This window comes from Bos indicus, chromosome 18, assembly GCF_029378745.1.
Source record: "Bos indicus isolate NIAB-ARS_2022 breed Sahiwal x Tharparkar chromosome 18, NIAB-ARS_B.indTharparkar_mat_pri_1.0, whole genome shotgun sequence".
NCBI classification, from domain to species: Eukaryota; Metazoa; Chordata; class Mammalia; order Artiodactyla; family Bovidae; genus Bos; species Bos indicus.
This window is the reverse complement of record NC_091777.1, coordinates 10,905,353-10,933,138: the sequence shown is the minus strand read 5'-3', so window position 1 is coordinate 10,933,138 and position 27,786 is coordinate 10,905,353. Positions and strand designations below refer to the sequence as shown.

General features: G+C 59.1%; 2 protein-coding genes across 2 annotated transcripts in view; both read right to left on the bottom strand.

Annotated features, from left to right (window-relative positions):
* The window catches only part of NECAB2 (N-terminal EF-hand calcium binding protein 2), a 42,558-nt gene extending 28,431 nt beyond the window's left edge, over positions 1-14,127 (bottom strand). Inside the window, exons 1-5 of the mRNA XM_070770379.1 lie at positions 13,879-14,127; positions 10,993-11,017; positions 5,530-5,638; positions 3,451-3,476; positions 3,234-3,331 (exon numbers count right to left, since the gene is read on the bottom strand). Coding sequence (XP_070626480.1) covers positions 3,234-3,331; positions 3,451-3,476; positions 5,530-5,638; positions 10,993-11,017; positions 13,879-14,112 — 492 coding nt within the window. The 5' untranslated portion in view covers positions 14,113-14,127. The remainder of the gene's footprint in view (positions 1-3,233; positions 3,332-3,450; positions 3,477-5,529; positions 5,639-10,992; positions 11,018-13,878) is intronic.
* A 1,280-nt stretch (positions 14,128-15,407) lies between these two features.
* OSGIN1 (oxidative stress induced growth inhibitor 1) lies at positions 15,408-26,509 on the bottom strand. The gene is made up of 6 exons (XM_070770377.1): positions 26,300-26,509; positions 22,424-22,528; positions 21,004-21,140; positions 19,895-20,086; positions 19,567-19,658; positions 15,408-16,720 (listed from the first exon to the last, which is right to left on the bottom strand). The coding sequence occupies exons 1-6, from the start codon at positions 26,493-26,495 to the stop codon at positions 15,772-15,774; spliced, it is 1,671 nt and encodes a 556-aa protein (XP_070626478.1). The 5' UTR covers positions 26,496-26,509; the 3' UTR covers positions 15,408-15,771.
* Positions 26,510-27,786: the final 1,277 nt, after the last annotated feature.

The following is a 27,786-nucleotide window of genomic DNA, read 5'->3' as shown; positions in this document are numbered from 1 at the left end:
TTCATTTCTCCAGACAAAAACTGATGAGAAGCATGCAAAGAAAAAGAAATGCTATTCTCAATAAAATATTAGCAAATCAAATCCAACAACACATAAAAAAGATCATGACCATGACATAAAAAAGTCTCATGACCAAGTGGGATTCATCCCAAGTTTATAAGGATGGTTCAACAATACACAAATCAGTGTGATATACTACTTAAACAAAAGACAATATACAATGGAGGGCTTCCCTGGGGGCTCAGTGGTAAAGAATCCACCTGCCAAGGCAGGAGATGCGGGTTTGATCCCCGGTCCGGGAGGATGCCACGTGCTACACACAGCAGCTACGCCTGTGAGCCACAACCACTGAGCCTCTGTTCTGGAGCCCAGGAGCCACAGCTGCTGAGCCACGTGCCCTACAGCCTGTGCCCTGCAGCGAGAGAGGCCACGGCAAGGAGGAGCCCGTGCCCTGCAATGAGAGAGCAGCCCCCGCTCACGGCAACTAGAGAAAAGCCCACACAGCAAGGAAGACCCAGAGCAGCCATAAATAAAAAGTAAATCTTAAAAAATATAGACAATGGAAGATGACTCAGCCATAAACAAGGAGTGAAATAATGCCATTTGCAGCAACATGGATGCAACTAGATTATCATACTAAGTGAAGTAAACCAGACAGAGAAGACAAATACCATATGATATCATTTATATGCAGAACCTAAAATATGACACACATGCATTTGTCTATGAAGTAAACAAAATTACGGACACAGAGAACAGACAGGTGGCTGCCAAGGGGGAGAGGGCTGGCGGAGGGGTGGAGTGGGAGGTTGGGGTTAGCAGATATACGCTGTCATATATAAAACGGATAAACAGCAAGGTCTGGCTGTAGAGCACAGAGAGCCATATCCAACATCCTATGATAAACCAGAAAAGAATATTGTGAAAAAGAACGTGTATATATGTACAACTGAATCACTTTGCTGTACAGCAGGAATTAACACAACATTGTAAATCATGTATATTTCAATTAAAAAACAAAGAAATGCCTGTTACCACTGTGACAATCTCCCATCACCACCACCACTAAGAACACACCAAAGGCTGCAAAATTTCCAAGAGCAAAAATCCCCCCAAACTGCTCTAAGTTATCCTGGTAGGCATTAAAATCCTCTCCCTGATGGAGAATTGTGTCACATCTCTGAATTGTTAAGCCCAAAGACCAAGAGACAAGTACACGTTAATAATGCCAAGACAACATTGCTGGGCAGTGGCCCCATTCACAGATTTGAAAACTGAGGCTCAAGGTGGTGACTTCAATTGCGAGGAGTCCCACGTGGGCAGCTGGCACACCTCACCCAGCTTGAGGAACAAAGCTGGGGCTGCCACACTGTGCAAGGGCTCTGGAGGTGGGGGCTTTCCTCGTTGCCTGCTAAAGCCACTGTCCGTCTTGACATTTTCAGAATGTCAACAGTGTACAAGGATGAGCAATGAAAGGGAAGTGGTCTCACGCAATGTTAAAAAACACTAACACACCAAGACTCCAAACAGCACGACGGGAGGACAGATGTGGAAATGTGAGCTGTGGCAGCTTGGGGTCGGGCCCAGCTGTGGGTGGGTATGTGGGGAGCGGGGGACTCCCTGACACGGGGCAGGGCGGGAACCAAGGAGCATGTGGAAAAAGCACACAGCAGGGGCCTGACAACACTGCTGGTCACGTCTGCTCTGTGCTGGAGCTGTGCTCGGCAGCTTAGAGACCTTTCACTTTATTCAGGCTTGCGAGGACTCTGGAAGGCGAATGCTCCCGTTTCACGGCTGAAGAAACTGAGGTTCAGAAAGAGAAGTGACTGGCCGGGGTCCTTCGGCCTGGTCTGGCTGACTTTACCAGCTAAGCCCCCTGGCCTCAACCAGCAGGTGGGGCTGCTCCTTCCTGAGTTCCCACCACTCAGAGGGGCTGCTCGCCCTCCAGTGTGACACCTGTCCAGCATGGTATGGCCCCTCCACGCCCCGGATGGCTTGGCCCCAGGATGTGCTCCATACCTCGGGCTGGGTCCCTGACTCAGTTTCCCCTCCCACTTTAGCAGGAAGCTCTGGCTACCACTCTGCTGGGTTCACCTTCCTGAGCCCTCTATTTCCATAGCTGTGAAAGCAGGGGAGTGGACTTTCCTGGCGGTCCAGCGGCTGAGAGTCTGCCTGCCAGTGCAGGGGACACGGGTTCAACTCCTGGTCCAGGAACTAACACCCGATATGCCACAGAGCAACTAAGCCTGTGCACTACCACAACTGAGCTTGTGTGCCCTTAGAGCCTATGCCCTGCAACAAAGGAAGTCTGAGCACCGCAGCAGAGTAGCTCGCACTCGGCACAAGTAGAGAAAGCCCGTGCACAACAATGAAGGCCCGGTGCAGTCAAAAAAAAAGAAGGCTGGTGGCGGCAACAGTCACGGCCCACAGGGTTGCTGGGGGAATTACAGTGAACGCTAAATCCTGCTGTCGTCGATCCTCAGGATATTGATGGCGCCTCTCGTGTGTGGACGGAGAGAAGGAACACACCCCGCCTGTGCCCCCACCCCCAGAAGCACCAGCCGGCGCGGGTGCAGACTCTCAGGTGGGACGTGGAGCCAGGAGGTGGGCTGCCTGTGGCCAGCTGAGCCACGCCACCGCCCGGCCCATGACCTGCCCCATCTCCCACCTTCTGCCCTCTGCCAGAGCACGGATGCCAACAAAGTAACCAGCCTATGCCTGAAGCCACGCTGGGGCTCTCTCTCTCCAGGACATGTGGGGAGTCCTGCACTTGGCCAACACTCCTGGTGGTTCCACCGCCCAGCTCCCGTCTCCCGACTTAAACACGGCGCACTCGCCCCAGACATGCTGGGGCACCTGGTCAAGATCAGGGGCTCACGTCTACCCTCTTCCCTCCCCATCTGTAATCCTGCTGCAGAGGCCGTGAGACTGGCACGGCTGACACCTGTCCTTGGACCTGGTGTCCACTCCCTCTCTAGGACTGAGTCCCAGGACTGAGCCTGATTCCAGGAAATGGCCTTGCGCTCCAAACCAGACGCTGCTGGACAAACCCTTCCCCAAGCCCCTCCCCTCACTCCAGTTCACCGCGCGCCCTCGAGATGCCCCAGCATCTGCTTCGGAGCTGGCTTTACCCAACACCTGTCATCACAGACCCAGGCACCCCTGGGCCAGGATGCTCTCAGACCCAAACCGGCGCTCAGGCCCTTGACCCAGGCCCACCCACACCCACTGACCTTCTTGGTGTAGCCCATGGCCTTCAGCACGGAGTGGTTCAAGGTTTCCAGGGAAGCCAGGACGTCCTCATAGTCCCCCATGTGGTCCACAAAGTAGTCTGGTGGGGGGTGGGAAGCAGAGGTCAAAGATCGTAGGAGCATCGCACCCCTCCCCTGGGTCCTCCCCCAAGAGAATCACTACGCACCCAAGTCTGGGTCCCCGCACAGTGGCACCTACCACAAAGCTCCTTGGTGTCCACATGGCTGCATGCAGAGAGAGAGGGGGGGCTCAGAGACAGGCCTGTCCCCGCCTTCCTCCCACCCCCCACCCTTCCCCCTCTGGGGTGAGCACAGCCCCCAGCGGTGGTCAATACCCCCCCACCTTGTAGCCTAGGTGACCCCCACTTCACAGATGAGGGAGCAGCCAGTGAAGGCCACCACCCCCTCCAGAGGATCTGCGTCTGTGCGTCTGTCTGACCTTGTCACCACACCACCCACCCCGTTCTACCCCCCGAGACTGGCCACTGCATCCGGAGCAGAGGGGGCTGAACCAGGGGCTTTGACAGCTGTCACCAGAGCTGTCTGGTGACCTCAGCCCCAGGCCCTGCTCTGTCAGAGGGTGTGCCCCACCTTGTTCTCACTCGAGCCCTGGGGTCCCGTGTTCCTGTTCCTACAGCCAGAAGGCTCTCGGTCTCTCCTCGGAGGCTGAGCACGGGCCACCCACGCCGGGCAGGTGAGGCAGCAGCCTCAGAACCCAGACGCTGTGAACAGGAGCTGGGGGCGGGCGCCCGGGGACCCAGCTCTGTGCACGTTCCGTTCCGACAACCTCCCTTCCCGCCGGCTCCCTCACCGGGAGAGGAGGGGCTGGCCTCAAAAGCAAGCCAGCCTCATCGCGATGGCTCTGGGGAGAGGCTCCCAGCTCAGGGGCTCTGCAAATTCTGTTGTGGAGGCCCACGTGGGACAAGTTCTCAAAGAGCCTGCAGAGAGGAGGCCTGCTTCACGGTGCTCAAAGTAGCACTGCGCCAACCTTCCTGAGCCGCGCGGACGGTGTCGGGTAGCAAACCTGTCTAGCATCCCCAGGAGGGACCGTGTACAGCTCACACTCTAGGGAGTGTTGGAGACAAAACACCCAAAGGTCTTTAGAGCTCGGACTTCTTGCTGATGGGAAGTCCGCCCCGCCCGCACTCACACCAGTGCCTCCTCCACCCCGCTCCAGCTGCCCGAATGAGGCCGAATAATCTGTGGGCACCTGCAAAGCTCTTTCAAGCTCCCGGGGGTGCTGCAGGACCCGCTCAGAACCTCCATCTGGCTCCAGACACAAAGCCCTCCCCTGGGGTCTGCAGCAGAAAGCAGTCCCTTTCAAGTGGCCTTTCCTGAGCCAGCTGCCCGACCGTGGCCCCAGGCCCCCTTCAAGCTGGGCCCCCTGAAAACAGGCCTGGGGACAGCTCCTCCTCCACACCACCTCTAGCCTGGCCCAGGGGACCTCAGCCTATCAAACCTGCCCCTCAGCAGCCCCAGGAACTCGGGTCCTCATCACCTGAATGGGGTGGAGAAGGGGCCGGGGCCTCAGCCTGCCTGGGGACCACTCGGAAAGGGCGGGCTGGAGTTCAGGGTGGGAAGGGTTGGTCCCTGTGAGTAGAGTGAGCATTTTGTGCTGGATATAAGGATTGGTTGGGTTTGGAGGAGTTTGGGGTTGATTGAACTGCAGGTTAGGGTTCTGGCTGGGTTGGAGAAAATGTAGAGAGTGAGAAGAAAGGTTAAGGTCTGAGTAAGAACCAGTCTGGTTTAAGGTGGGCCCCAGTTAGGAAGAGCAAAGCTCGTGTTGGGACTGAGAACAGGCATGAGGTGCTGGGGTCAGAACTGAGTTGAGCTTTGTCATCCCGTGTATATTCTGCTTCCCAGGTGGGACAGTGGTAAAGAACCTGCCTGCCAGTGCAGGAGATGTAAGAGACGTGAATTTGATCCCTGGGTCAGGAAATCCCCTGGAGGAGGGCAAGGCAACCCACTCCAGTATTCCTGCCTGTAGAATTCCATGGACAGAGGGGGCTGGTGGGCTGCAGTCCGTGGGGTCACACAACTGAAGCAACTCAGCATGCACGCACATATATTCTGCAAACCTAGGCTCTTTTCCTGCTTTGCCACATTGCGTTCAGAAAAGACAAACACTTGCCAACACAATCTCAATCTGTCCACTCCCCAGACCACCCCGGCCAGTAGGGGCCAAAGAGATGGGACTCAGGATTAGCGGTGCAGGGGAGTGGACACTGGAGACTGGGGGATGCCACCTCCCAGTTCCAGCCGCCGGGACTGAGCTCACTTGGTGTTGTCAGAGTCGATGGTGTGGAAGAGATCCTCCAGTTCCCTCTCGTTGAGGACGCCATCTGCAAAGAAGAGCTGGAACTCCTCCAAGGACAACTTCCCGTCGTCTGTGAGGGAGAGAAAGGGAGGGCAGCTGGTGTCGAAGCAACGGGACATCCCCAAATCAACAGAGGAGCCACAGCCAGGCAATCCCTGCCCGCCCCTGCCAACTCCCCAGCCAGCAGCCACACTCCCGCACGGGGCACCCCTGCCCATGGCATGAACCCACAGTAGCCACCATTTCACAGAGACCAACTGCTCACCCAGCTAACTCTTCACCCAACAGAGCAACACCCATGTACAGGGACTCGCCTCGCCAGCAAATACTGGGGCTCCTCAAGCCCCGCACCCAACAGGCAGGCAGAGAGCACCTGTCAGGCAACCGTTGCTCTGAGTCACCTGCCCACCCGGAGGTAGGTAACCCTGTACCTGTTGCCTCCAGCGGTCCCCAGCCTTTTTAGCACCAGGGGTTGGTTCCATGGAAGACAATTTTTCCACAGACCAGGGGGAGGGGGTGGTTTCAGGATGGTTCAAGCACATTGCCCTTTATTTTTATCATTTTATCAAACATCATCATTAGATCCCAGAGGTTAGGGATCCCATATCTGTAAGAGGCAGGTTTAAACCTGGGTGGTCTGAGGAGCACTCTCACTTGCTTCCAAAAGCCCAGAGAACCTCTGCACACTTAAATCATCTCGACCCCAGCACCCAGGTCCCGCCTGGGGAGGCAACGACCTCTCTCCTCTGCCTTCGCAGGGTGCAATGTGACCCACTGCCAGCAGTGGCACGGAGTCCTCACCAGGCCGTGGATGCAGCCCTGAAGATGCCAGAGCCCAAGGGGAGGTGGTGGCAGGCCCGGGCGGGGCTCTGGACGAGGGGCCCCCACAGCAGACACACCTATCCCAACACGTCCCTCCCCATCTCACACCTTCAGCAGCCTCCACTGCGTCACCCTCGGTAGCAGCATCTGCTGGGGAAGCTTTCATGGGCTGGGGGCAGCCGGACCCCTGAGAGAGGGGCTCCCAGCAGAACTCCAGCTCCTCCCACCTGGGCTCTCCAGCTCAACACACTCATCTCCCAATCCCACCCCTGAAGCCATGACCCCCTCCTCAATGACCTTAGACCGGTCCTGCTCCTCCCTAAAGGAACCATGTCTGTGGGCAGCAGTGGAGGTCAGGGAGAAGGGCGAGCCCAAGACCCTTCCGGCCCCAGCCCCTCTCCGTAGACCCCCTTCATTACTTCCAACTAGTCCGCACTCAAAGCCCGTGAGAGCCCACGTGGCACTTTTTATGGATTAGGAAGAAATGCCCTTCCTGGTGGGCAGGGTGGTGGAGATGCAGCCCAGTGTGCCCTTGCAAAGTGCACAACACGCCCAACCAGACATGGCAGACCTGCTCAGGCCCAGGGCGGAAGTCACTCACACTTTTTTTAAATGCATTTTACCTCTGCGTTCTATATCTTAGTTTATTATTTTTGGCTGTGCCAATCAGTATGCAACGTCTTAGTTCCCTGACCAAGGATCAAACCTGTGCCACCTGCAGTGGGAGAACTGAATCGTAACCACTGGGCCACCAAGGACGTCCCCACTGTACATTTTAAAGGCTCCAGAGCTTCTACTCTGCTGCCAGCAGCTCTGCAGGGGCTCAAAGTAGGGCAACAGGAGACACTGAGCTCATCACATCTTGCCGCGGCTCCCCTCCGCCCATGCTGAGACGGGGGATATGAGAGAGTGCGTGCAGGCTTGCATATGGAGGGGCTGGGGCAACATGCCACATGCCTCCAACATCCTGGCTCGGGTTTTAATGTCACAAATGGGAGAATGAATTTCTAACACTCAAAATCCAGAGTCCCCCTGAAGACAAAACAAACACCCTCTCCCTCTCCAATAACACATGAAGACCCAAAAACCAACCAGAGAAGTGCAGGGTAACAACTGTGAAATACATAAACGCTAAGCTATGGCTCTGTCTCCTGTGAAAGAGGATGCTTTCCAAGTTTCCTTTAGCAAGACTGATGATGATCCAGCAGCCAGGGGCAAAACGAGGGCAGACACACGGGCTCTGTGTGTTCATGCATCTGGTCCTCATACACCCCTGGCAGACCCCATCCTCCGCACCCCGCCCTCACTGCCCCCCCCCTCCATTTACAGAGCAGGCAGGCCAGACCAGTTATGGGACCCAGGTCCCTCAGTGGGAGCTCAAACCCAGGCCACCAGGCTCCTGAGTCCACACTCCCAACCCAACCCGCGGCAGGGTCTTCTGTCGGGACCCCCAGCCACAGGGTCACACGGAGAAGCTGTGGCCAAGCCTGGACTCAGTGGAAGTGTGCTCTGAACGACTACTCATGTCTGCCACGGGTAGGGCACCACCAGCACCTCCAACCAGTCTGCACTCAGAACGGGCAGAGAGGGGCCCGCCAGCCTCCTGGGCTGACATTTACCTTGAACGTCCCAGCACAGCCCTAATGAACCCAGATCAGCTAATGAGGGGGGCAGCATCTGCCTGGGGCCTCTGTGCAATTAGAGGAGCCAGCGGGTCTGCACCTCCAGGACCCCCGAACGGGCTGTCTGAAGGTGTCCACACTAATGAGCATGAGCTCAGCCTCTGTCCCAGTGACCTTTCAAATGCCAGGAGTCTGCCAGCGCCCCGGCCCCTGGAGGGAGACGCACTGGCACTCACTCATCTGCCGGCCGCCACACCACCCTTCTGGGCCCCAGACCCTAGGCTGCCAGGCAGGCCCTCCTCTTTCTGCCTCCCCTTGGGGGCCACACCCGGTCTCCACCCTCACCCCCATGGAGACACCTCTGACCTGGGAGCTGCCAGGACAGGCCAGCCTGAGCTGAGCCCCTGCTCCTGTGATTCCAGAGACTGATTCCACTGCAACCCATGGCCCAGGCCCTCATTTGGGACCATCCTGCCATCCCTGCAGGCATCTTGCTGCTGTGGATGCCAGGGACAGCGCGGAATCTACCTGTGCTAGGAGTGTGTCTGCATACCTGCCGTATGCACCTCTGTCTACACCCACACTCGCCCCTTCCCCCATTCCCCTGCCCACACGGTGTCTGCAAACTGGGCTGGATTCAATCAGAACTTCCTGCCCAGCCCCCTAGCCCAGACTCTGTGATCTTCTGCATCTCCTCCCCAGCCTTGATTATGTCACATGTAAAAAACGGGGATGACATTCCTTCTGCCTATAGGACCCGAGGGAACGTCCAATGAGGACGTCTATTAATGTCCTGGTGTGTAACGGATGCTCCAGCAGTCTCCACCAGATGTTGATGCCCCGTGAAGTCCAGGGTGGGAACCCAACACTTGTTGACAAATCACAGCCCGTTTTCAAGGGCTTGACATTCATCAGCCGGCATGAGGGCTCATAGACCCCTTACAGCATGCCAAGACCCAAGCTCTACTCCATCCCCGACAGCCCCACCCCAAGATGGGTGCCAGCATGACCACCCCCACCCACGGATGGAGACGCTGAGGCCCTGAGAGTCTGGGGACTGGCCTGAGGTCAGAGCTGGGAGGGAGCTGAGCCCAGGCAGTCCCTGTGGCAAAAGGGGGGTGCCCCCGGGGACTGGCACCACATCCCACGTGAACCCCCCCAACGGCCACCGGTGGTGGCCGGGAAGACGAAGGTCCCAGGGAGAGGAGGGGGCTCAGGGCCTCTGTGGGGGCCACAGGAGCAAAGTCGAGGGTCCCTGAAGCTGAGCTTGGAGGGTGGAAACAGTCTCTGATGGCATCAGGGGGCGGGGGGCGAGCAATGAGGACGAAACCCATCTTGCCTGAAGGGAGACGAGGGCGCCTGCCACCCACACACTCCAAAGGTTCCCGCAGAGCTGAGCATCCAGAAAGACACACACACACAACCCCCCCCACACACACAACTCCACACACACCCGGCACGAACAGCAATGGTCACAGAGACCCACACACATAGGTTCTGAAGCGCAAATGGAGAGACACACGTGCAGCCACACCCAGACGGCTGCCCCTGGGCAGGCACACACCGCACTGCCAGGAGTCACACCCGGTCACCACCTGTGAGGCAGCAGCCAGGCACCGAGGGCCTACTGTGTGCCAGGCCACGACAGGGACAAGCCCAAATCCCTCAATGTGACACCTCACCACAGGCTGAGGGGCATGGCCAGCACATGAAAACAACCACGTGGCCCCTGGCCGGCCACATGCTAGAAGGTTCCGAGAGGCCTGCAAGGGGATCAAACCCCTGGACCCACTTCTCTAGTCTCTAACGCCACTCAGGCTGCACCGTCACGATGATGTCTCAGCTGCTGCTGAAGTCCCCCCACCGTGTCCCTCCCCTTCCTCGATGCTCCGTATGGAACTGCTCCTGATGCTGCTGCTGCCTTCCAGAGGCCTGGGAGGGGCCCCCGTCACACCTGAGTATTGGGGGCGGTGCGAGAGATGGAGAACCCCTGGGCACTGGTGGCCAGCCCAAATCTTGTGTTCTCCCCTCAGCACCAGGCGGGGTCAGCTAGACAGTGACTCCCGGGGTCAGCAGGGAGGGGGCTGAGGGCCTGGGACCTGGGGGCAGGTGCCGGGTCAGCTGTGCCCACTCCTCCCTTGGCAGGGGCCTGGAGACTCAATCAAATCAGTATTTTCTCAAGGAATTAACACTGAACTCTGCCGCCTCCTCTCTTACAAAGCTCACCAGCCATGTCTTCTCCCTTCATTTCCCAACAACCCTGGAATGTAGACAGGTTAAGTGTTATCACCCCACTTTAGAGATGGCAAAACCGAGGCCTGAAGCGGGACTGTGTCCTGGTTCAAGACCACGGAGAGCTGCTTCGACCCGAGAACGACGATTCCAGTATGTAGACGATTGCTCCCGGTGGCCACCCTGAGCCTCGGGGGGCCCCTGCCTTCCAGAAAGGCCGGGGTGGAGCAATCTGCAGCAGGTGTGCTGAATTCATGGACCCAACACCATTCTCACTCTGTGTGGGAAGTCTTTTTGCGGGGGGGGGAGGGGGGGCGGGTAGTGGTGGAGGGAGCTCCAGAGGCCACAGCAGAGCCTGGACTGCCTTCCTGCAGCTGGGTGACCCCGGGTAAGACACAGAACCTCTCTGGGCCACCAGGGAGCTGACAGAACAGGGGCGACAGCACGGACGCCTGAGGAGGAAGAATGCCGGGGCCGAGGTGAGGCTGGGGGCTTCCTGAGCGCCCCCCAGGGCGGCTCTGGCCCAGCTCAGCTGCAGGTGGTGGAAGCGCATGAAGCGCTGACAGCGCATAACTCACCGCACCACCCACACCTGCCCGCTGAAGCCGCACAGCTCCCCTGCTCAGTAGGAACCACGGGGGTCCCCTCGTAGGATGGGGAAACAGGCGCAGGGCAGTGTCCTGCACCCCCAACCAGAAAGAGCCAGGTCCTCACTCGGGGATAGCCTTGGGGGTGCGGGAAGACTCACCGTTTTTGTCCGCACGGCGGAAAATCTGCAGAGAAGAGAGATTAAGTCAGCGTCGGCCAGGAGGGGCAGGCTTCCAACACCCCCAGCCCAGTGGACCCGGGGAAGCCGGGCCGCTTTTCCCGAAGAGGGGAGGCTGCCTCCTCGAGGGGGGCATTTCAGGCAGCGGCCCCCCAGCCCCCCTCGAAGAGGCAGCCTCCCCTCTTCCTCGGGCGCCGCTGGCCATGCGGTTGAGCGCACGCGCGCAGGTGTGCGTCCAGAACCCTCGGCCCACATGCCGCACCCACAGGTGGCCACACGCTCTCCACTCCCATCCGTGGGAGGCAGCCACTCACCTTACACCCCCACCAGGACCCCTCGAGAGCCTGGTGTTCTCCAGGGAGGGTGGGTTAAATCTGAACAGAGGCGTCTGCAAGCGAACCTCGAGGCCTGGCGACGGAACCAGCCAGGGCACGGTGGGGTTAGTTTTTTTGGGGTGGTCAGTGGGTAGGAGCAGCCCGCAGGGAGCTCTGAAAGAGGGGTGGGGAGGGAAGGGGCAGCCCAGTCCCTCCAGCCGCAGTTGAAACCAGATAGCTCCTCCTGGTGTTTTTAGGACCTAGTAAGCTTTGCTGGAGAAGGAAATGGCAACCCACTCCAGTATTCTTGCCTGGAGAATCCCAGGGATGGCGGAGCCCGGTGGCTGCCGTCTATGGGGTTGCACAGAGTCAGACACGACTGAAGCGACTTAGCAGCAGCAAGCTTTGCTGGGGGCTTCCCTGGTGGCTCAGACGGTAAAGAATCTGCCTGCAATGTGGGATACCCGGGTTCGATCCTTGGGTCGGGAAGATCCCCTGGAGAAGGGAAAGGCTACCCACTCCAGTATTCTGGCCTGGAGAATTCCATGGACAGAGAAGCCTGGCAGGCTACAGTCCATGGGGTCGCAGAGTCGGACCCTTCTGAGCGACTTAAGCATGCGTGCACACAAGCCTTGCTGAGGGTAGAAAGAGGGGGAGACACCGCCCCCAGTGTGTGACCCTCACACCTTGGAGAGCAGGAGCCAGGCCCCTCCCTCCAAGCAGTAGGGCGGGCATCCATCGTTGGGCACCTGGGGCTGTGACAAACTGAAGCAGCAGCTCAGGAAAGATATTCTCAAAACATTCCCCCTTTCTTGAGCTGAACCACAAGGTGGTGAAGGGGACACAGCTCTGGAGCCACTGCGCCTGGGGCAGAAAAGGGAGCAGTTGCCTGCACCACAGCCTGTGCATCGCACACTGCTCCTGACTGCAAGGTTCCCGAAGAGGCTGGAGTCCCACCTTCAGGTGCTGGGGCCGGGCGCGAGCATTAAACAAGTGACTGACCCGATAGGAGATGTGGCCCTGGCACTTGCTCATCACCCCCATTTCACAGATGGGGAGACTAGGCTCAGAGCCAGCTCAAGGCCAGTGTGGCGTGAGGATTCCAGAGCCCACGTCCTGTCCTGTGTGAAGGGGTGGGGGGCCTGGACAGAGCTCTCCGCTGCAAGGGCTTTCAGCTGCGAACTCACTGGGGCTTTGAGAGGGTTCACCTGTGTAGGCAGGCGTGTGTGGGCTGCGTGTGAGCACGTTCTGGGAAGCCTGGGAGCCACGGCCACTCGCCGCAGATCCCCCCCTGCCCTCTGGGCTCAGAGCCAGCAATGGGGGCTCCAACAGGCACGTGGTGGGGGTGGGGAGGCAAAAGGAAACCCACACTGTCCCCCACTCACCAGGATGTGATACACACATCTCTCCCAGAAACCCACCCACCGTACACAAACATGGCACCCCCACCCCCGTGTCACCCACCACGGAGGACCCTCCCTAGGACAGGCACACCCCACTGCCATGCTGCCCCTTGGGTTGGGCAGAGCACCCCACGGGGGATGCCCCCCCACCCTAGCAGCCACCCACCCTGTAGAAGGCTCCCTCCTAAGGAGGGGAATGGGTGGGAGGGTGAGGTGGGGCGATTTGGGCCCCAGAGGATGTGGGGGAGGGGGTGAGGAGGGGAGACAGTGAAAAGGGGAGGGAGGTGAGCGGAGGAGGGGAGGGGGGAGGAGGGGGAGGGGAGGAGGGGAGGGGGGAGGAGGGGGAGGGGAGGGGGGAGGAGGGGGAGGGGAGGGGGGAGGAGGGGGAGGGGAGGGGGGAGGAGGGGGAGGGGAGGGGGGAGGAGGGGGAGGGGAGGGGGAGAGGGGTGGAAGGGGATCAAGGACCGACGGCTCAGAATGGAGTGCTGGTCCTCAGAGAGGATGGGGGATGGCTCCAGTCCTACTGAGAGGAGAGAGAAAAGCAGTTGGGGAGGGGGCTTTGCTTTTAAAAAGGTGGTGCCTGAGGCAAAAGGGTTGAGGACACAAGGGCTTAAGGTCCAGAGCTCGGACAAGAAAAATGGCCCTGGACCCAGGGATTGTGTGTGTGATGGGGTGGGTTGGGGGGAGAGTCTTAGAAAAGTAAGGACGGGGGGCAGGAGCAGGGGCCGACGGCGGTCCGGGACTCGCGTCCCGGGAAGGAGCCGGGTGAAGGATGAAGTGCGGGCTGGAGAAAGATGAGGGTTTGGCCAGGACAGAAGTAGGGGGCGGTGGCCGGGAAGAGGGGCTCCAGGGTCCCGGCTCCGAGAACGTGGAGATCCCGAGAGGGGGAGGGAGGTAAAGGGGTCGTCCCGGTACGAGACGGGACCCGCACGGAGACCGGCCCGGGGGGCAGAGGAGCTGGGGGCCGCGCTCTGCACAAGGAGGAGCCGGTGGATCCCGCTCTGGACCTCCAGGGGTGGGGCGGGCGTCCCTGCCTGGGGACCCCTGCCCTTTAGGCAGAAGGGGGGTCTTGCAGGTCCCAGCGGGGACCCGGGAGCGCGGCGTCCGCGTCGCCCGGGGGGTAGAACGGGTCCCGGCCCGCGCGTACTCACGTCCAGGATGACGGCGGTGCCCCCGCGCGGCGAGGCGGGGTCCGGGTAGGGGCCGGGGTCCGCGACGGGGGTGTCGGGGGTGTCGGGGGCGTCGGGGGCCAGCGGCGCCCGGGGCTCGCCCATCCTGGCGCCCACCCAGCGCAGCAGCCCGCCCAGCGCCCGGCCCTGCGGCGGCGGCTCCCGGAGCAGCCTGTGCGCGCCGGCCCTGCACAGGCGCGCCGCCCGCTCGCACATCGCGCCGCGCCCGCCGCCGCCGCCGCCGCCCGGAAGCCCGCCGACCCCCGCCCGGCCCGCGGCCCGCCCCCGCGCGACCCCCTCCCCGGCGCCGCCCGCCGCCGCCGCCCGCGCGCCCCGCCCTCCCTCCCTCTGCCCCCGCGGCTGCGGCCACGCGGGGGACGGGCCAGCGCCGGGGGACGGGGGGGGGGGGCGCCGCCCCGCCCGGACCCGAAGCCACGTGCCCCGTGGGCCACCGCCCCCGCCCCCGGCGGCCGGGCGCGGCGGCAGGGGGCTGCCGGCAGTGGGGCGCGGGGCTGGGGAGCTAGACCCCGGCCCGGCCGCGGAGGGGGCTGCCTGGCAGGCGCGGGGTGGTGGGGGCCTGGCTTCGGGGGTGCATCCCTGGGGGCTGTCCCCATTCCGAAAGTCTCCCCCTGCCCGCCCTCTGGAAGAATCGCCCCTCCCCCGCGCCGTGGCGCCGCCGCCGGGGCCGGAGCGCGGTGTCCGGCGAGCCCGGAGCGCCCTCTGCCGGCTGCCGTCCAAGGAACGCGCGCCCACGCACCGGAGCCACCTTCTCCACTCCGCAAGTACCCACTCGTCCCTTCCACGGGGTGCACGCCCCTCAGTCCTCCCCCGCGCGTTAAACAACGCCCAGAACTAGTCTTCCCCACCTCTGGAACACCCTCTTCCCCTCATACTCCCCTCGTCCATCCTCCCAGACGCCCACCCACAGAACCAGAGAATTAAAGGAGCCCCTGCTGGGTGCTAAGCCTGGTGGCCTCACTGGGTTCCAAGAACAGCGGAAAAACAGGAGGGCTTGCCTTGGCCTCCTGGAGCTTACAGCCAAGTGGGCGGAGCCAGATACTGGAATGATCCCACAAATATCGAAGAGTGAGAAGTAAACTGCAACGAAGGGGTGGCACCCTGACCCACCAGAGTGGGCTCTACCTTAAGGCCACGGAGAGGCATATGTCAGAAGAGGCTTCCTAGAGGGAATGGTCCTTAAGCTCGGAGACTGGAAGGAAGAGGAGGAGTTAAAGAGAGGATGGGGAAGTTGCTTGGGCTAGAGCTTAGCCTGTGCACAGGCCCTGTGGCGGGTGCAAGTGTGGGGAACACAAAGGATCCCCTGAAGAGAGAGGGACTGAGCCTCAGTCACATCTGCCCTTTCACTTGGGGCACCACCCAGTGTCCCCCAGCCCCGGGACCTTCTCCCACACGACCCTGTGCTTCTGCCCCTGCCCTGACTGCCCAGCTCCAGGGGCAGGGTCCTGGGCACCTGGCGCTCTCCCCAAGCAGAGAGTCCTCGGACACAGGAGTGGAGGCAGGTGCTGGTTTTATTTGGGACCTGATTCTGGAAAGAGCGGGGCCTGGAAGTCCTCCTGGCTCGGCACTCCGAGGGCCCTGGTGATCCTGGCTCACACGGGCCGCTTCACCCCCAGTTACAGCTCTGGGCCTACCGTGTCCTGTGGCTACTGTTTCCACCCTGGTCTGAGTCCGGGCAGTCTGGGTTTCCCACTCTGCATCTGAGAGGCCTGTTGCGTGGGCTCATGGCCGCTCCTGTCTCCTGCAGGAGAGGCCCCCTTCCATCACTGGAGCATCTTGGGATGGACTCTGCTTCCGGCAGGGCTGTGGTGATCTCCCTCCTCTTAGGGCCTGGGTGTAAGGCTGCCGGGCCAGGTGCTAGGGTGGCTTCCTGGCCTCCTTGCGCAGCAGGGAGCTGGCCACGGCCAGGGCCCCGCCCTGTACGAAGCGCACAAAGTTGTCCCCGGCCAGTGGCCCCATGGCGTACAGGCCCTCCTGGTGGATAGTCTGGTAGGTGAAGGGGTCCACCTCAATGGGGTTCCTCTTGGCGCTCAGTGGCTGGTCGGGGTCCACGGCAAGGTCGGTGCCCGCCCCCGGGAGGAAGGACAGGTCAGGGTGGGAGCCGATGAGCACCAGCACCAGGGCCACGCCGAAGACCTTCTGGAGGCCCTGGGGGTCTCGGAACACGGCCTGGCGGTCCTCCTTGAGGAGCAGCAGCTGGTGCTCGGGGAGACTGCGGTAGCCCTCGTAGGGGCTGGGCGACAGGATGGACTGCTCGCGCATCATCTGGTGAACCTTGTGGTACTCGGGGTACAGCATCTTGGGCAGCTGGTTGAACACCAGGCCGGGGTCATCCACGGGCCGGCGGAAGGCGTGGATCACAGGGATGCTGTAGTGGCGGGCGTAGAGGACCGCGTCTGCGGCCGACAGCCCCGCCCCGATGATGAGGACGGGGTCCGAGGACGGGGACACCGTGCCTGCCTGCGTGGCCGCCTCCAGGGCCGACAGGTCATGGTGGACGAAGGGCAGGGCCTCCCCGGGGATGCCCAGGCGGGCCGGGCTGTCGGACGTGCCTGTGGCCAGGACCACGTTGTGGGCACGCAGGGAGAAGGACTGCTGGCTCTGGTCCTCGGCGGTCACGAAGCCGCTCACCTGGAAGAGCGGGCTGGGGTCCCGGGCCCCAGGGCTGCTGGGCTCGGGTGTCCCCCACTCCACGGCCGTGACCGTGGCGCTGGACACGAAGTTGTGGCTCAGCCCCTTCCTGATCACGTAGTCCCTGTAGTAGTGGGCGATGTCGCCGGCCGTGGCCCGGCTGTTGCGAAGACCTCTGGGGGAGGAGGGACAAGGGGGCGTGAGTGTCAGACAGTGGACTAGGGCCGGGCGGACAGGCTGGGGCCAGACCCTGGAGGGTGGCTGCACCACCCCTACGCGTAGGACTTGCTCAAGGGGTTCACCCCCTTGGAGCTGTAAAAACCTCTCTTTTCTGTACAATGGAGCTAATGAGGGTGGGGTTTGGAGTGTGGCCCCTGGTGTCAGAGGGCCTGGGTTCTGTGGGAACCCCCTGCCTCAGTCCCTCGTTTGCAAAATGACCACGGTGATAGCACTTGTTCCCTGTTGTCATTGAGAGGCTCAGATGACAGGAGTGAAGGGTTTAGACTAGAACCTGGCAGGCTGTGAGTGACGCGGGGTCGGCCACGACTGTTTCCTCCAATGACTGACTAATATTCTATGTGCATGGGGGTAGGATTCTGTTTTTATAAAGTTCACAAATAGATAAAGCTCATCTGTGGAGTTAGACATCCAGAGAGGGGTGGCCTCTTAGGAAGGGGGTGATTGGGAAAGGCCTGAGGGGGGCTTCTGGGGAGAAGGGGTCTGATTTTTGAGTCTGGGTGACTGAAACGTACGTGTATCCACCTTAAGAAGTTACATCCACCTGTAGGCATGTGAAAGTGAATGGCAACCCACTCCAGTGTTCTTGCCTGGAGAATCCTAGGGACGGGGGAGCCTGGTGGGCTGCCGTCTATGGGGTCGCACAGAGTCGGACACGACTGAAGCGACTTAGCAGTAGCAGTAGGCATGTGAATTGCGTGCTTTCTATATGTGCTTATGCTTCAGTAAAGAACTTGGTTAAATAATAACCCACATAGAGCACTTAACACAGTCCCCAACACACAGCCATGGCTGTTATTACTGTTACTATGTTACTGTTACTATTGTTGTTATTATCACTCTTGCTGTTATTACCACCTTTTCCAGGCCTGTTGCGGGTGGGTGAGGCATAGACATTGTTGATGCTATCTCAGCTCCTCCCTGTAGCTCCCCAGGTGACCTTCAGTGAGTTCCCTTCCCTGACTTGTGGACACTTGTTACAGATTAACTCAAAGGGGATCTTTTGTGACATATCGTCAATACAGCCCATCAGTAAGGACGCAAAATTGTAGGTGAGCTCAGATATCCCTGAAGGCCACTCCAGCCGACACAACTCGTTAATCTGCTCCTGAAACTGGAACTCTGGAATTCACGGCTGTGGGTTGGTCATTTCGGCTCCTCTGTTTTAGTAAAAAGTGTTTTAAAGGGCTGTCCTAAGACGATGTTGCATCCAAGGTTCCTTATAATAATGGCACATTGGAAAGAATGAAAGCTCTGTGACTGGGGAGTGGTTTAGGAGCCTCGGGAGCACCATGAGGGCAGGGGGTGCATCTGGTGTGGCTTTTGGCTCTGACATCTAAGCACAAGGCCCGGGATGTAGGAATGAGTGGAGCTGCCCGCCCTCTCAGGAATGGCCGTGTAGCAGGGTGGCTGCAATCACTGTGTAATCACCATGTGAGATCTTATGATATAACGTTACATTTTAAGAGTAGAGCAGAAAAGGGTGCATCTACTGTGAAATTTACATTCCTGTCTATCTGTTAACACATCACTACACCAGCCTGGATGTCTTTCTACCACATTTGCTGGGGCAAAAGTCTTTGTGACAAAAGGACAGACCATGAACTCTGGAGGGATGGAAACAGAGTTTCCTAGGAGGTCAAGTGAGGTTTCCAGTAGGTCAGCTGCCTACTGGGTGGCTGAGCACTGAAGAATTGATGCCTTCAAACTGGTGCTGGAGAAGACTCTTGAGAGTCCCTTGGATAGCAAGGAGATCTAGCCAGTCAATCCTTAAGGAAATCAGTCCTGAATATTCATTAAAAGGACTGAAGCTGAAGCTCCAATACTTTGGCCACCTGATGCAAAGAACTGACTCCTTGGAAAAGACCCTGATGCTGGGAAAGATTGAAGGTGGGAGGAGAAGGGGATGACAGAGGATGAGGTGGTTGGATGGCATCACTGACTCAATGGACGTGAGTTTGAGCAAGCTCCGGGAGATAGTGGAGGACAGAAGAGCTTGGTGTGCTGCAGTCCATGGGGTCACAAAGAGACATGACTGTGAGACCGAACAACAACAGGCCCCGAGGGTGGAGAAAACATCAAGGGCAGATGCCACCCTGAGCACTGGGCAACTTTACGCCTCGTGCCCTGGGATGAGCAGGGGCTGGCATCTGTTGTGATTCAGCTGTCTCTCTGGGGTGGTGAGAAGTGTGCAGCATGGTCATTATGGAGCAGGAAGTGGGATGGGAAGAGAACCCTCCGAGGTGCGGCAGTGCTGGGGAGGAGTGTGGGGTTAGGAGTCAGCTGTCTTTCTTTTCTCAGTTTTCAATTTCCTGTACTGTAGTTTTGTTTCTAATGCAAAATCAATTAAAAAAAAAAGTGCATCCGATGGATTAGATGACCCAGAAAAAGAGACGGTTGCAGGCCAGGCTCAGAATATCGGGAGGGGCTGTGGGAGGCCAGAGGACTGGGGAGCCTGGGCCAGAGGCTCTGAGGCAGGATGTGGGGGGCAGGGGCCAGTGGTCACCCCTCCTTAGAGCCTGGGATGCCACAGGGAGGCCCAGTCGAGATTGTGAGGCAGGAGAACCGGACGGGGGGTCCTGGGGAGCCCAGCTCTGCTGCTCACTGCCTGTGCGGCCCTGGGCAAGTCCTTTCCCCAGCCCAGCTGCAGCGTTGACCACAGCGTCCCCCCTCGAGAGCAGGCTCGATGAGCCCCTGAAGCCCCTTGACCTCTAGCTGCCAGTTCAGTGTCGGGGGTGGGCTCGGGTCTTCCCTGCCCACCTTGGCTTTCCAGGGTGGCCTTACCTGCGCTTCTTGCACATCCAGTCCTTGACCTGCAGGTCGGGGAGCCCCATCCACTCGCCTTGGCTCAGGGTCACCATGGAGCCTTCAATGGACTAGGAGTGAAGGAGAGCAAAGTCCAGTTCTCTTCTGGCCCCCAGCCCCCCCAAGGCTGGAGAGCAGGGGAGGCCTCAGCTGCTGGGGCTGGTTGCGGGGGGGGGGGGGGGGGGGGGGCAGGGGAGGGAGGAGGGGGCAGTGGGGGCGAATAGGGAAAGGTGGGAAGTGCAAGAGTCCTGACCTGCGTTAGGGAGGTTTGGCACAAGTCCCCGCACCCCATCCGGGCCCCACTCACATGCCAGGCGCCCCCAGGCGGGTTCCGGCCCAGGACCAGGTGGGGGATCGCTCGCTCCTTCTGGTGCCTCCAGGTGAGGACGGACTCCACGCTGCCCCCAAAGTCCGTGTCTGGGCGCAGGAGGGCGTCAAAGAGCAGGGCCACGGGGCTTTGGCACCGGCCCTCCAGGCCTTCGGACAGGTAGTCTAGGTCCTGGAGTTGGGGGGCGGGGGGGCCGCAGGTCAGAGGGCTGCCTGGTCTCACCTTCCCTCCCTTGTATTGGGGTGTCGATGAGCTTGGGAAACGCCGCCTCCCCGAAGGTCATCACACACGGCAGCACACTAAAGGCTCTGACAAGTCCTGTGGCGGCATTTACCCATTTAGATTTGCCAAACCCAGCATCTCTCAACTGTACTGGAGCACAAACCTTTTTCTCTGCACTGTACTGAGGAATTCTGGGAAATCCCTATCTAGACCCCACATGGCTTACTTCCTCACCCTCCAGCTCTGGGGTGGAGGGGACCAGCTTGATGGACATTGCCTGAAGGGCACCGGACACTGAGTGACCTCCTGGGAGGCGAGGGGTGTGGAGGGGGGACTGGGCGGCCCTCCTAAGCAGGGGCTAGTAGGTCTGCAGTATCCAGGACTGGGGTCCTCAGCTTTGGCACTCCTGGCTCCGGGGCTGGGGGGCTCGTCCTGTGTGTTGTGGGATGTTCTGGCATCCCTGGCCTCGACCCTCTAAGCCAGTGGTGTCACCATTCTGGGCGTGACAACTGAAACTGTCTCTAGGTGGCCAAGTGTCCCCAGGAGAGCAAAACTGTCCTGAGTTTAGAATCGCTGGACTAGGGGAGGTGAGACAAGCTGACATCTTAAAGAAAGCTGCCACCCCTTTTTCCCGGTTTTGTGGCCTCCCGTGTCTCACAAACACATCCTTTTGTTTCTTGGCTGTGCCACATGGCTTGTGGGATCCTAGTTCCCTGTCCAGGGATGGAACTCTGAGCCTGGCAGTGAAAGCACCAAGTCCTAACCGCTGGACTGGTGAGGAATTCCCACAAATGCTTTTTGATTTTTACCTGGGAGAGTTTCCCTGCAGTGGGGGTGTTCCCTCTCCGCCCAGAGCTCAAGCCCACCTGGTCCATGATGGAGACCCCCGGCGCCTCTGAGAGCTTCCTCTGCAGCAGGGGGTGCGGGTGGATGGCATCCGGCCTCACGTAGGGGGTGTAGCCTGAGAGCAGGTAGGACAGGCAGATGCCCGAGGGACCATTGCCTGGGGAGAGAGGGCACGGTCAGAGGGCAGAGCGTTGGAGCCCTAAGACCTCCACCACCACCGAGAGCTTTGGTTTTGATCTGTGTCATCCCCTGATTTGCTCTTTACTCATAAACATAAAAATAAAGCATATATTAGTGCTGCACCACTTTAACAACTAGAGAAAGCTGTGGAAATAACCACTGATGTTTACTGAGTGCTTACTATGTGTCAAGCTTTCTGTTAAGTGATTTAAAAAATTTTTTTTTTTCTATGTGGACCATTTTTAAAGTCTTTATTGAATTTTTAAAAATAATACTGTTTGATGTTTTGGTTTTTTGGCCTCAAGGCATATGGGATCTTAGCTCCCCGACTGGGGATCAAACCTGCCCTCCCTGCCTTGGAAGGCAAAGTCTGAACCATTCCAGGGAAGTCCCCACTGATTTTAACAGCAAAATAATAAAGCTACTGCTGCTGTAACAAGCCTCTCCGTAGCCCGGAAGCCCGTGCATTACCCCCCGAGCCAGGTGCACGCTACTTTTGCTCCTTTGCTACGTGAGGATGCTGGAGCAGAGAGGCTGAGTAACTTGCCTGTGGTCATAGAGCAGCGAGAATGAGACCCTGAGAACACCAAGGACAAGCCCAGTCCTCCAGGACCGACCGTGCGGTGGGTTCGAGGGATGTGGAGAACATTGCAGCACATAAGACGGTGTGCTGACAGGGTGAGCTCGGGGGCAGGGGCGCTCAGGACGGGCGCTAAAGCCACCCGTGGTGGGGCCGCCTGCCCCCGGACCTGATGAACCCCAGGACTCACTAGTGGCCCTTCTCGGGCAATTAACCTTGCGACATCACTTCTTATATATCCTCTTATCTTGTGCTGTGCTGAGTCCCACTTATGGAGACAACGGTTAGGATGAACCATGTGAAATCGCTGGTGCTCAAATGTCCTGAACTTAGAAAAATGGCCATTTCACGTGGTTCAACCTGATGCTGGCCTGGAGGGCGGGGGCCTCTGTTCCCCCTTTCTGCAGACCTGAGGACAGGACCATATGCAGCTGCTGTGTCTTCTCACTCAGGCACCCAGCGCAGGGGAACACAGGCCAGTTGCCCACTTATCACCAGCAGCCCACCATCCCCCCCGGCCCCCACCCCGCCGGGCAACCTCTCCAGGTCGTTCTGCTCCTGCCTTGCGGGTTCCTGGAAGGACCGTTTGGAATGATGTTTTAGAAACTGCTGAGCAGAGCGCTGAGTGAACGCTCCTGACCTCCGACCCACCCAACCCCCCTGCCTTGAGCAGCACTCACCAATGATGATGACTGGGAGGGGCTCTGAGCTGCTGGCACCAAGGTGGTCCTTCCTCTGGTTGCTCATGCCTGTGGCTGGAGGGGGATGTGGGGCTGGCAGCCGACCTGGGGGCACAGGGGAAGAGGGGCCGCTCGCTGAGCCTGGGAGTCAGGTGGTCACTTCCCAGCTGCAGGGTGGCCTCCCGTTGGCCTCAGGGTCAAGTCCAGGGCCCTCCCTGAGTCTTACGATGATGCTCCTCTCACACCTGCTACCTCCTAAACAGGCCCAATAATGCAAGGCTCCCTCCCCAGCCTGGTGGTCTCCTGCTCTCTGAGCCTCTCTCCACACTCCCATCTCATTACGGATGGTAACAGTTGCTGTTGTTTCGTCGCCAAGTCTGACTTGTCTGACTCTTGTGACCCCATGGACTGTAGCATGCCAGGCCTCCCTGTCCTTCACCATCTCCTGGAGTTCACTCAAATTCATGTCCATTACTTGTGATGCCATCCAACCATCTCATCCTCTGTTGCCCCCTTCTCCTCCTGCCTTCAATCTTTCCCAGCACCAGGGTCTTTTCCAATGAGTTGGCTCTTTCTTGAAGCAAGCCCTGCCCAGCACGCCTGTGACAGCCACACCCCCACCTCACAGGCCAGCCTTCAGGTCTTCAGTGGACCTGGCCCTGGAGAGGCACTTCTGAATTGATGACAATGGGCCCATTCCTGGATCTCTCTGGCTCTCGGGTTCTTCATCTGTGTAATGGGAGTAATCATAGTCTCTACCTCATAGGTTTGTTGGGGGGTAGGGGGACACAGGGAGGTGATGTACTTGGAGTACCGACCTGGAGAAAATGGGCCATTGGGAAGAGCCCAGGGCTCAGGGGCTGGGCTAGAACAGGTGGACATACAGAGACAGGAAGCCGAAGCCTCTAGGTTAGGACAAATGCCTTTAAAACTGCCCGTTTCTGGAGCACCAGCGCCCTCTGCTGGCCACAAGCCCAAATCACTCCGATGGATCCAACCCCAGAACTTGGAGCTGCAGGTCTCTCCAGGCGAGTCCAGACCCACCTTCTCCACGTCCCCCCAGCGCAGCTTTGCCTGAACACCCCGCACAGGCCTCTCGGCCTGTCTCCAGGGAGGCCAAGACCTTGCTATGAGATCTGGCTCATAGCAAGTGAAAGGGTGAGTCAGTGGCACAGGGCCCAGACCGCCCCGAGCAGCCAGGGATGGGAGCCTGGCATCACCCGCCTTCAGAATTCTTTCAGGAAAAAGCTTCAATCTGGATTTTTATGTGAATTCCCTGATTTGGAAGAATGGGCAACTGTCATGTTTTTTGCAAATCTTGAACGGGCTGAGGGAGCATGACCGAGGCCGGCGTGTGACCTCTGATGTGCTGAGAGTGACAGCGCCCCCCACTGGGCAGTGGGGGGACAGCAGAGGGGCTGGCTGGAGGACCTGGGTGTCGCTCCCACGGCGCTGGCAACGGGCCCGCCCACAGCACTTTACAGTTTGCGAGGAGAGGAGCTTGCAGCTAAGCCACAGCATCTGGGCCCTGCAGGCACCCGGAGAGGCGGGCGCCATCATCTCCGGCTGGTAGGTGAGGACAGGGGGGCTCGGAGGCAGCAGGGCACCTCGGGTGTCCCAGGGGGATGTGCCCTCTGGTCTCCCGAGAACCGCCTCAGTGGGGCCTGGGCTGTGAGCTGTGTCCCCCATCAGGGACCCCTTGGCCTGCTCCACACCTGGTTCCCTGCAGGGACCCCGCTGTCCGCTCTGGGGTAACACCACGGCCACAGAGAACCACCAACATTTCTGAACTTCTGCGGGCTGAGCATGCCCTGAACACTTGACGCACATTCGCCAACGTAACCCATATTTAACCGGGTTGTTAGAAGTACTCTCATGACCGCGCCCATATTACAGATGGGGAAGCAGAGGCCCAGCAAGTGTCTCACCGTCCTGGATGGCTTGCGGGGAATTTGCCACAAGGGGTGCAGGCTAAACCGGTTTTGAGCCCGGGCTGCCCTGTGCGAGGGCCTTCTCGTGCCCCCCGAGGCGGTGTGATGGGGCGTGATGGGGCGTGACAGCGTGTGATGGAGGCCCCTCCAGGCTGAGTGCAGCTCTGTCCCGGTGCTCCAGCTGGGAGGGGACAGCAGCTCACTGGCCAGCGGCTGGGTGTGCCAGTGGCCCTGGGGTAGGGGCTGAGGCTCCTAGAACACTCCCTTCACACAGCCCTGGGGCGCCACGCTGATGTCCTCACTGTCCCCAGGAACAGTGGCGACAGGACCCCGTCACAAGCTCCTTTCGGCATCGGCACCTTTCATCCTCAGGGAACCCACTCTACAGATGAGCAAACTGAGGCTCAGGGCAGTGAGGCCACGCCCCCGAGGTCACAGAGCCAGTGGGCAATGAATCGAGAGTTTGGTCCCTAGACGCCCCACAGCCTGCCACACTGGGTGCCCACGGAGCGCCCACGCTGGGCCAAGTCCTTTTCTGCCCTGTCCTCGTGAATCCTCCCAGCGCCAATAAGAGGGGTGTTTGCAGGAGCCCCTATTTACAGACGAGGAACCACTACAGACTGCCCCGTCTTCACGCTCCCAGAAGGAAGAAGGCCCCATTCACCACCAGGGCTTTTGGACCCCACGTCCAGTGCTTACGCCAGAAACTTCTGGATGCCACACGCGTGAGGTCACCACCCAGAGGCTGACCTGACGGTTGCTTCCTGCGCTGCAATACACACAGGGCCCAAGTCCCGAGACTTGGAGCTCTCGAAACCTCCTTGGAAGAGCGCACACTGCCAACTTTCCATTTGAAAGCGTAACTTCCTATTTCTTACACGCTGTTTAGTTTTGGGGAGCTGGGAAGGTCAGTTTCCAGTGTCCCTCTGGTTGAAGATGGCAAATGTTGACATTAAAAAGGCCTTTGAGTTCACAGGAGAAATGAAGCGTAAAAGAAATGGGAATAATCGCACCTTCCTGGGTGTGGAGCGTAGAGTTTGGAACATTGCAATTTCTAGGGTTATTGAAGCTTACACTGCTCTAAGGCTTAGGACAACTGTATGGCTACATTTACTGAGCACCTGTGGTATTTTTGCTCATTTCACTTTAATGACAACCCTCCTACCCCACCCCAAGGTTTTTTTTTTTTTTTTTTTTTTTTTTTCCTGTTATCCCTATTGCCCAAAGGGAAAAACTGGGGTCAGGAGGGAGGTGTCTTTTCCAGGAATGTCGGAGACCACACCCCAAACCCTGCCCTGTGACAACTGTCAGAGTCCCCTCTGAGGAAGATGGCACAACAGTGCCCCCGAGAAAGTGCCATGAGGCCAGGGCAGGGGAGGATGGGGAGGTGCTCCGTCAGCCCAAGTGCCACCTGCCAGTCACCAGGGTGAGCCCTTGGCCTCCACGCCCACCCCATGACACCAGTGGTCCCAGAGCCTCCCTCATCTGGAGCCCCAAGAGCTCTCCAGACCCTCTGAAACCCCACCGCTCATTCTCGGCACCCCCAACCCTCCTGTGAGAAGCCAAGTCCCCCTCGACCCTGGGGCTCGGTCCCATGAGAGCAGGAGAGGCGGAGACGGAGGGAAGCACCCAGCCTGCCCCCGGGACCCAGTGGCCTCGGGGTGGCGGGCAGCCGGCCTGGGCTGGCCGCACCTCTCTTTCCTGCCTGAAGTAGCATCACGTGGGCTGAGGTGAACTCCCAGCAAGCCAGCCGGCAGGGCAGCTGTCGGCCGAGGGTGCCAGGCACCTGGAGATGGGCATGGCCAGGAGGGGTGGGGGAGGATCTCGGGGGTTGGAGGGGGTCATGCTGGTTGTGGGGAGCCGGGGTGGCCCGCCTGGCTCCAGGGCCCTGCTCGAGTCGGGCTACCTTCTCCCACCTCCCCCAAACCTTGCCCGGGTCACTCACCTGACCGTCCTGGGTCGAGGACACTGGGGAGCGCGGTCAGGCCTCTCGGAGAACCGGGGGTCAGGGAGCCGGCCGAGGGAGCGGGACGCACATTACCCCGTGGGGATCCAAGAGGGTGCGAGAGGCCGGGAAGCCCGGGTATTTCAGGGGCTGGGAAGAGGCGGGCGGAGGGCGGGGCCAGGAAAATCACTTTCATAAGCGTGAGTCAGCAGGGGCCCCTGGATGAATGAACTTGCACACTTGAGGGCGAGCGGTCACGTTGCCAGCCCCAGGGGACGGCCTTAGAGGGCCCACCCCGGGGTGGTCCATGGCGAGGAGGCGGGGCGGACACCGGCCAGGCTGAGCCAACCTGGCCTTTCGCCTTTTAGGGAGGCGGAGACAGTCCCGCCCAACGTACCATCAAGGCGGTCGCTTCGAGTGGAGAAAGTCCCGGTTCTGCTGGGGGTCTCCTTGCTTCTCCACCCCACGCCCACTCCTGCCTCGGCCCCAGGCTGGGAGCCCCGCCCTGCCCCCTCCTGGGCGGGCTGTCTCAGTTCCCTCGTCTGCGCCATGTGGCACCTCTCCTTCCTGGGCGATCGTGCTGTTTCGGTGACTGTGCCTAAAACAAGGTTCAGAGCTCCTTTTCTTCATTCCCCGCTCCCCCCGCCCCCGTCTTTAGCCGGTAGCATTGCACACCTCACGTTCTGCTGATTCTTATGGATTTTATTATATTATCGTCTCTCCCCAAACCGGGATGTGGGTTCTGTATGGTGCGGGAAGCATCTCTACGTCTGCTATACCCGACGTCTGGAAGGGTTCTCAGCGCAGTAAGGGAGCTCAGGGAAGGAAGGTCGGGAGGAAGTGAGGACAGTGCTTGGCCTATAGACTCAATGCCTATTAGCTGTTATTTCATTTTTCATGGGATTGTCACCTCTCTTACCTGGAGACTTTCCTGCCAGCCCTGCCCTGTGAGGGGGACCGGGGGTATGTTTTGCCCCACTACCGCTGGGACCAGGGTGAAGCAAGGAGGTCCTCACCTTGTGTAAAAATTTAAGGGGATGCCCCAAAATACTCAGTGATCAAGAAAAGAGTATTTTGATGCAATTAAAAAAAATCGAAATTAATGCCCAAATGGTACTTCCCTGGCGGTCCAGTGGTTAAGACTGTGCTCCCAATGCAGGGGCACAGGTTTGATCCTGGTCAGGGAACTAAGAACTCTCATGCTTCATGGTGCAACCAAAGGGAAAAAAAAGATTAAAAAAATTAATGTCCGAAACCCAAGATAAACAAAAGTTTTAAAACTTCAGACAAAGGCAGTATCTCTAACCATGACATGCTGAGTGGTACCAGAAACTGCTGCAAAAATCAGAATGCTGATGCTGTCTTTATTTAACACTTTGATATTTTGTTCATCCTGGATTTTGGTGTTTTTTATATTCTTGATTTTTAAAAATATTGTGGGACTTCGGTGGTTAAGAATCTACCTGCCAATGCAGGGGACACGGGTT

Coding starts and splice junctions, on each gene's coding strand:
- OSGIN1 (XM_070770377.1), bottom strand. CDS start 26,495: ATGAAAGTGATTTTCCTGGCCCCGCCCTCCGCCCGCCTCTTCCCAGCC. Junction 20,087..21,003: donor GGGTCTCCATCATGGACCAG/GTGGGCTTGAGC, acceptor CCCCAACTCCAG/GACCTAGACTACCTGTCCGA. Junction 19,659..19,894: donor CGCCTGGGGGCGCCTGGCAT/GTGAGTGGGGCC, acceptor CTTCACTCCTAG/TCCATTGAAGGCTCCATGGT.